The sequence below is a fragment of the Haplochromis burtoni genome, unplaced genomic scaffold (assembly GCF_018398535.1).
Source record: "Haplochromis burtoni strain Fernald_Lab_line unplaced genomic scaffold, NCSU_Asbu1 Contig_578, whole genome shotgun sequence".
NCBI lineage: Eukaryota > Metazoa > Chordata > Actinopteri > Cichliformes > Cichlidae > Haplochromis > Haplochromis burtoni.
This window is the reverse complement of record NW_024582939.1, coordinates 119181-128209: the sequence shown is the minus strand read 5'-3', so window position 1 is coordinate 128209 and position 9029 is coordinate 119181. Positions and strand designations below refer to the sequence as shown.

The following is a 9029-nucleotide window of genomic DNA, read 5'->3' as shown; positions in this document are numbered from 1 at the left end:
AATATACGAAGGGGATAAATAGAATAAATAGGAATAAAAATAAAAATACAAGTGGATTGCACATTTCAAGTATAATTAATTAATAAATAATGATAATAACAACTGATAACTTTTCATACACAGGTGTCATATGCTGGGCTGTAGCGGATAAATATGTCAAATCGGCTGCGCTATTCTTATAATGCATGCTACACATGGGATGTAGGAGACGTGAGAGTTTTATTTGTTTCTGGGTCTCATTTCTTCCAATGAAAATAACACTTGATCTGCTTTGGTTGCCTAAAATGTCTGTGGAAGATTAATGCTGGCTCGTGTATAAAGCTAGCTGATGTGTAGCATTTTTAAGTATCTGAATTTTCTGCAATCCTTCATTCCACCTAATGATGCAGGAATCTTTTTGGTTGGTGTCAGCTTCTTGCAGGTTAGGGCTTTGTGAAAGCATATTCTGGGGATCACTTGATTATTGATGGAAAGTCTTGTGTTCTGTTCTGCATAATGAAGAGGATTCGGTTCTGGCCTGTTTCCTCATAGGACATCTTTGGCCAAAATGTTACCCTAATATGCACTTCAGTTTTCACTGTGAGGAAATGTGTAGTACAAACTGGAAATGTCTAGAGGCTGTGAAACATACAATTGATTGAATTTCAAATAAAATCATAGGTCACATTTGATTAGGTTAAACTGGATGTACCCAGTGTAATCCACAAAGTCCACGTCTCCATTTTTCTTCTCCCGAAAACCCAATTTCATGTAATTCAGTTACAGGCCACATACAATCATTATACTGCAAAAACATAGCTAGATACTGTGTTGGGTTTAGTTCTGTCTGTTCCACTGAGTGTATGGCTCTGCACTATACAACCTACAATGGATAAGCTTTCAGGTTGCATTTGTCCAGATGAAGCCAATGAAATAATTCCTTGTGCAGTTGCAGTGACTGAATGAAATCAGACAAAAGCAGACAAATATACTGCTATGTAATTGAGCCACATGTTTTATAGAGAGTATAAGCATTGTGTCCTGCAGACAGAGTTCCTTAAGTTGTTTCACTTGCTCAGAAGGAGGTGTTTGGTTGGCAGGTGAATTTTTTAATTTATCAGAGAAAGAAGTTAAGAAACATACAATTATTGTTCACCAATCTAAATAAATAAATATGGGATTGTCTTAGATTTCAAAATATATTGTCAAATATTGTCAGAACATAATAGTTTGACTGTAGAGAAAGGGGCAAAGCACTCTTTGAAGAAACAGGATCACTTGGATCCAAGGCATTAGGCAGGTTTGTTCTATAAGAAACAAAAAAAGCATCTTCACCACAGATAAAGGATTTGCTAGATAAAGAAGGCAGAACTTCAATCAGCAGCGCTACTGTCAAACGAACGTCAAACGAACAAACTGTCAACCATTTCTCAAGAGAGAAAAAAGGTCAAACACTCAAGATGGACTAAATCATACTGAAGTTGCACTGTGTAATTGGAAAGAAGTTATATTTACCAATAAATCCAAATTACAGAACCACATCAGCGTATGTAAGGGGACCAAAATGAGGTAAAATGATACTATGGTGTAGCAAACCCACAGTGCTACCAGTATTCAAGTGATGTAGGTATTTTGCCTACTGTTTAGTGGACATCTGGAACAGATCAGTTTTTTAAATAGCTTTCTTAATTTATTCTCCTTCTTCTGCTTTTTTGTTATTATTTTGTATGTTTTTTTTGGTGTATAATAAGATTATTTTCATAATTTATTTCCTGAGGAAAATTCTACGTGTCAACCTATCTTGCTTCCTTTGGAAGGATCTTACAAACATACTTTTTCTGTTTCTCACATGTTATGTTAAATAAAATAAAAAAAGTTTAAAAAAAAGTGTTTAATATAAACAAATATACGACTATACATGTGCGAACTTTCTTTGAATGATATTTTCTGAACTGCATTTAGTTTGCTGGTTTGGTGCTGTTCTTATGGTGATTTCAGACATCTCAAAAAAAAAATCTTTCACCAGGAACTTACATAGGGGATACCAGCTGTCTTCATTTCTGTGTATAGTGTTTCTATTTCCTTGTCATTCGCGTAACCATAGCGACAGAGCTGGAACCCAAGGGACCAATAGGCAGGTAGAACAGGTCGTCCAATCAACTGTTCAGAAGAAAGCAAACAAGGAAACCAAAACAGTTAAGCACAGGCAAAAGTTGTTTTGCAGGAAAACGGGACAGTGTCCATAAAGTGTTTGTTTGACTATTTGTGTCTGTGTGTGTGTATCACTGTGTGTGTGTGTGCATATGTGTGTTTAGATTGGCTAAATGAGAGAGCGCAATGAAGCGAAGAAGTCACAGCTGCTGCAGTCCATCAACAGCGGCCCAGGGCCAGACACAAAACACACAGGCGCACACAGGCACAAACAAACCACAAGTCCAAGAAGACTTACTTGAGTGTACTCCTGCACCACCATCTCAGGCGTCGGACCCATGAACACGTAGAAATCCAGGATGCCTCCCAGAGTTCGGTAGGTTAAAGCTGGACTAGGCAGTAAAGTCACATCTGCAAACAAAGCATAAAAGAGATTTTTGTTACTTAAAAATTTATATGTTACTTAAAAATTTACATGAAGCCTAGGTGTGTGTGTGTGTGTGTGTGTGTGTGTATGTTTCTGTGTGTTTCCACTATATATTTTAGTGTTTAAAGCATGCATTCAAGAAAGGAGGGAGAAGATGCAAAAGTAACAAACGAAACATTTTATTTCATTTTGGTACAGTGTGTACTAGCATAAATAGCAGTGTACAGTAATGCCGACAAAAACTTTTAGTGAAGACATTTAGACTACAATATTCAGTCTAATAATCCAATAGGTTACAAGCACGATGTCACAGAAGGCATAACTATGCTCATGAGAAATGTGAGGACAGTTTGTGTGATGCATGTCCATTTGTGTTTCATGGGATGAATACAATATACCGAGGCAGCGATGCGCTTACTACATTATGCAAATATCAAAGCAATTGTTCTCAAACCTTATAAGATGCAATTCATCATTAATTATTAAATGCTTACTTGCATATGTAATTGAGCATGACTGTGTGTACATGTGAAAGTGAATGGATGCACTTAAATCTGTGTATGCGCATGACCTGGCAATAGTGTTCATGCGCAAGTTCCGTGGGACTCTGTGCGTGTGTGTGTGCTTCTCTCACCCATAGCATTGCTGTTTAGCAGCAGCACACCGTGAGCATCAGCTGTATTCTCAAGACCCATATAGAAGGGATGGACTCCATAGCAATTCATCTTGTACTGTAGGAGAGAGACAAAAAAAGTAAGTATCAAGTTCACAGTGTGAAATGGGTGAATGCTGGTTAAGGAATTTCCCTGTGTGGTTTGTGCTAATGCTGAGTTGTGCACAACTTTGTTTTTTTTAGCACATTTCTTTTCACCTGACAGTACATTTCTAATTTTATTTATGGATATGACAGCAACCCAGCTATAATGGGCTTGCTCCCAGCACTCTCTGTATTCTGAAGTTTTCCCCAGAGTGAGTAAGAGAAACATATTCCTACAGCTATCTTCTATGTAAATTAACGTGCACATAATAAAAGTTTTAAATATAAAGTTTGAATGCTAAGTAAAGGAGCCAGTTAATTATGAGAAGACTGTAGCTTGTTTGCTACCATACTATTCAATGCCAAGTTAGTGTTCCTTTAGTAAAAATCCAAGAGGTTCTCTTGTCTTCAGTGCTTAGATTAGAATAGAACTAGTCAGACATGGCAAAGACAGACAGAAAGGTGGTGGGGGACAGGGAATCTGCCACTTTCAGATGTCACTATCCTGAGACTCATGGGCACGTTACACTCTATCAGCCTCTTGCACTTCTGGTACATAAGAAGTTGTTGAATTGTAATACAGTGTCGCTGAGGACCTGCTCTGCCTTTGTGTCACTTGTGTTTAGATGTGTGCCTCTTCTTGATAAGTGTGAGTGTGTCCTTATGGCCCTGGTACATAGTGTGATGGCTGTGGCTTAAGAGGGAGAAAGGTCATTAGATAATTCACTAACAACAGAGTTGAAGCCTTGTGGTCTCTCTCGACTACTCTGTCATAACATATGTGCAGACACGGATTTTCATTCTGGAAACATTTACATGGACTCTAATAGTTCAACCATGGACACTCTTCAAAATAAAGCAAAATTTGGGTTAACCAGTTTTTCAGGTGCCTTACAAAACCTTTCCTTCAAATACTCTGGATTTCTACATGCTTAATGACTGAAGATGCCCTCTCCACAGTATATTTTAGCTCTGATATACCAAGGATTCAGCTATTATTTTTTAAGTGTTTCATTATCCATCTTTAAATTATTTGGCCTCCTCCCCAACTTTAATTTTCTTCCTCCCCAAGAAGTCCCATAACAGTTATCTGAACCCTGTGGTGTAATCTTAAAAGCTCAGCAATTATCCTTGATAATGGTGATGTGAACTATATCCTAACTGACCTTGAAATTGTGATGACAAACCTGATGACAAATGGTCATGTCAATGGAAACACAAATATCATTAATAAGAAAAAGAGAGAACTTTACATAGTCTAGAAAGTGGTTTACTCTTCACAATTTCTACAAGTCATATAACCCCCTAGGACCTGGCGTCCACATATGTGGACATCACATTTTGGGTTATTTAGACCAAAATACTCAATTTTGCTCTACAAGGGCCTGATATCCACTTACGAGGACATTATACTGCTACTGTTCTATCAAAATTTTGAACGAATATCCTCATGTGTGGCTCTTATTTTTTTAAAAACAAAAATAAGGTAAAAAAAAATCTGGTAATTCTTTGTTTTTACATTCATCGCACATTGGTGCCCAAATATCAAAGAGAAATTAAAAATGCATGCCGTGGAAGATTTGGGGTCTTAGGAGGTTAAAGAGACTCACTGCTAGGGTTGGGCCATATTATACCGTTCACGATAATACCGGTATAATGTTAGGCAACGATAGGAAAATGAAATATCGCGATAGAATGGGAATAAAACGCGCGTGCGCAGTGCCTTTGTTTTCATACGCACATGGCCGATTGTTGAGTGAAACAGATGAACCAGAATTGGTTTGTAAAAATGGTGCAACTTCCGTGATGTGGAACTGGTTTGGTGTTTGTCCGTCAGATACACAACAAAGCACATTTTTTTGCAGAACATGCAAGCAGCCGTCGTTATTGTCGTATTTGTCGGACTGAGATGCTCTTAAATCTGGGAGTAATCTGGGTCCTAAACTCCGTATGCTTCAGGTCAAACAACGCTGCAGCATCACTTAGAGTTAAAAACTGTCTAAATTCTTTCATCTTTAATAAAACGATCAGCATTGCTGCTTTACCAGGTGTAACTATAAAGTTTAACTTCCAGGCATCCATGAAAACAAAAGTTATTACATTTAACGGAGTTAGAAGTTAGCAGGAAGCTAGCGGAAGTTAGCTCGCTAGTTTCGCTAGTTACCTAAGCATGATATAGCATGTTCTGACTGAGAGTTTTCTGAAAAAAATCAAACGTACAGCTCTGCTATCACTTCCAACATAAATGAAGACAGGAAACTAAACAGCAGTGACGTTTGTAGGGTTACTGAAGTTGGGCTAGCTGGTTTATAATGATGTGCTACGTGATCGCTAGCGACACAGCTATGTTAGCATAACATAAACGGTGCTGGAGGACGAACACTAACACTTTTCCACTTATAAAAGTTAATGTGAAGGTTCTTCATGGTTAGAGACAAATGCAATCGCATGGCAGGATGCTGTAAACACCAAACTTCAGTCAGGAGAACAACTGAGTAATCCATCCACAATATGAGGTTAGTCATTAATATACTGCAACAACATGGGAATAGAGCAGCTGCAGAGAATTCAACATTAATGAATCAATGGTACAGAAGTGGAGGAAGCAAGAAGAATGAGTTTGATTTATCTGACTGCTTTGTTTCGCTTAATGTGCCTTATAATCCCGTGCACCTTATGGTCCAAAAAATACGTACTGCACACTGCAGTTTAATGTTGCAAAGCAGCTCTTTTTAACTTCAGTGGATATTATACATGGTTATGCTCAGGATATGTCAGCCCATTTCTACTGGAAATGCCTTTTGGTTAAACTTTCAGCAAGGAATTTGCATTTGCACTGTTACATTTTTATAAAGCTTTAATGTACATAAAAACAGCTTCTTGTTTAAGTGAAAATAAATGGAAGGTTGTCTTTTTGCGCTAGTAATGTTGTGGAGTTGTATTTTGTCTCGCATCAATTATATCGTCGGTTATATCGTTATCGCAAATTTTCAAATATATATCGTGATAAATATTTTTGGCCATATCGCCCTGCTCTACTCACTGCATAACTTTTACATATGTCATAGCAAGCATAAAAATGGTTTCAATGAAACAATGAAACAAACATTACGTGTTTATGGTATACTTACACCAGGAGGCTGGTCCTTGGAGAACATACCCCAGGTATGATAGTTTAGATCGTGCTTAAAAGTTTTATGCTCTGTTTCCCCAAAACCATAAACATAATGAGATGGCAGTCTAGTTGTCACTTGGATGAACATGTCTGAGAAGGTAAAACCCGGCACAGATGAATCCCAACTAGGAGAAAAGACAGGGAATTAAACCAATGAGAGACGAGAGAAAGAAAAGAGAAGGCGTGTGGTGGTTGTGGTAAGGAGTAGTCAAAGGTAGTAATTCACATTATGTTTAAATAAATAGGCATAAAGACCCATGGGCAACTGCAGGCACCCCTTCAACATAAATTTTAATTAGTAAAATTTCAGCTGACGGTTCCAAAAAAAAAACATTGGAGGTTTAACTACAAAATAATGTCACCCTTGCTTTGAAATATTCTTTGAATAGACTCCAAACCTGTGCTGCTTCATGTGACATCATCATGAATGCTGAACAAGCGGAAACAACTTCAGGCACTGATGGACTGAGAAACTTTCCTGAGCATATCTCATGTGACTGCGTAACTGCACCAGAGGGTTTGACTCAGCATTGTTACTTTAATCTTTTAGGATAAAAGAGTTTCTAGTTGAAATAGTTGAAATGGAAATTTTAACCTATTTTTGACTTTATTACTTGGTGGGACAATTTAGTATTATTTAAGAAAAACTGAGAATATCGATCTATCTATGCTTTATCTATTTATGCTTTATTTAACAAATAAATACAAGTGTTGAAAACACATTTTAACACATGAAAAAAAAATTCCATTAAAGTAAAGCCTCAACATACCTAAAACTTTTGGATACTCACATTATAGTCCCGGTGCTATTCCTAATAATCTGGATGCCGAATGGGTACTGGACAATAGCGACCCTGTAAAGCCTATTGCTCTCTTCAGTCTCAGGAGTTGTAGGAACCGACAACTCCACTGGTACCTCATAGCGATCATCATTTGGGTCATAGATCTGCATGTGGAGGAATTGTTATTGCATCAATTTATGCACATCAATCATGAATCAATTATTGCCCCACTACGTGAACAAAACAAAAAAATAGGCACACACCTTGAATTGCAGCATGTCACTGCTGTGATATTTAATGTCAACACGGAGTGTGTCAATATCACGGGACTGTGGACGGCCACTGCTCCTGTACTTTGTGTTCCGAATGATATCAATTGTCATCCCCTCATTACTTTCCCTTAATGATGTGACATTGTAACCATAGTCTTCTGGATAGATGCAATTTGGGGCACCTTCAATGGCAATTGGCTATGTAGGGAAAAAAGAAAACATAACGGAGCACTATGAAATAAAGTTTCAAGACTGACACCATCAAATCACCAAAAGGCTATGTTTAAGTGTCAATTGTTAGGAAGGCAACAAATCAAATGTTCAAACTGAGATATTGTCATTGCATTTCTAATATGTGCTAACTTTGAATTTGATGCCAGCAACAGGTTTCAAAGAAGCTGGGTAAGTGTAAGTGTTTGGGCATTGATGATGCTCATTTACTGCAGTTTTGAAAGCAAAATGTTTATCCAAATATGCTTCATTTGGATTTCTGCTGGTCTGCATAGTAGTATTTGCCATATAATGAAAGCATTTGCACTTTTCATCATTTACCTTGAACACAGAATTCCAACTATTTGACAGAAAAATAAAATGATATGTGTATGTTAGCCTACGACATGAGAAATTCAGTAGGCTACTTACATCCCAGATACAGCCTCTGGCCTCGCACTTAGCCTGATCTGCATTGTCCTCTGGATGACAGTTAATACGTAGTACTTTCCACTCTACCACATACGTCTCCCCCAAGATCAAGTCAAGGTTCTGCAGGGTCAGCACCTGTGGATTGGATAAATTTTAAGGAAGGAAAGTGTTTGTGCAGGGATTACAGAAGCCATTGAGAACAAAGCCCAGATCTGCCTGGCGATGTGACTGTGTCATCTTTATGACACATCGGGATGTGGACAGCATCACCGCTGCTAGCATTGCTGCTGCTAGCATTGCTGCTGCTAGCATTGCTAAGGTTAGCCAAAGTGTCCACACTTTTTTTTTCTATTTTTTGTCTATTATGTCTATTATGTCTATTTTTTTCTCTTCTTTACATCACTAACAAGTTAGTCACCAAGAACATCCCTAACATACAGTAAGAATGAATTGTTTAAAAATCAAATAAAGTAATCAAATAAAACACATTTTAGCTTCCAGGCTGACTTGTTTAATATTGATTTATATTTTAGTGTGTATGAAACTAATTATCTTTAGCAGCAGTGAGCTATGTTCATTGGTCAGACTAGGCAAAAGGAGACTGATGAACATGACAAACCAGAATTTAGGTTTAACAGCACAGATGCCTTTAACCCGCAGGAAATTATTACAACTCAGTGTCTTGTGATAAATGTAAGGTTGTGCCCGTGACCAAGGAGACCTCAAGGATTTACACAAACACTGCCACAGCCACACATACTTGATAGTGTATGTACATGCAGTTACTTACACACACACACACACACACACACACACACACACACACACACACACACACACACAC

At 37.8% G+C, this 9029-nt stretch overlaps 1 protein-coding gene across 2 annotated transcripts in view; it reads right to left on the bottom strand.

Moving 5' to 3' along the window:
- The window catches only part of LOC102311972 (sucrase-isomaltase, intestinal), a 64890-nt gene that overhangs the window by 17322 nt on the left and 38539 nt on the right, over positions 1-9029 (bottom strand). For both annotated transcript variants that reach the window (XR_006053041.1, XM_042214513.1), the window contains exons 25-31: positions 8186-8320; positions 7535-7741; positions 7281-7435; positions 6446-6614; positions 3192-3288; positions 2429-2541; positions 2014-2139 (exon numbers count right to left, since the gene is read on the bottom strand). Coding sequence is in view for 1 of the 2 variants with exons in the window: in XM_042214513.1 (XP_042070447.1) it covers positions 2014-2139; positions 2429-2541; positions 3192-3288; positions 6446-6614; positions 7281-7435; positions 7535-7741; positions 8186-8320 (1002 nt within the window). In the remaining variant the exon portion in view is untranslated. The remainder of the gene's footprint in view (positions 1-2013; positions 2140-2428; positions 2542-3191; positions 3289-6445; positions 6615-7280; positions 7436-7534; positions 7742-8185; positions 8321-9029) is intronic.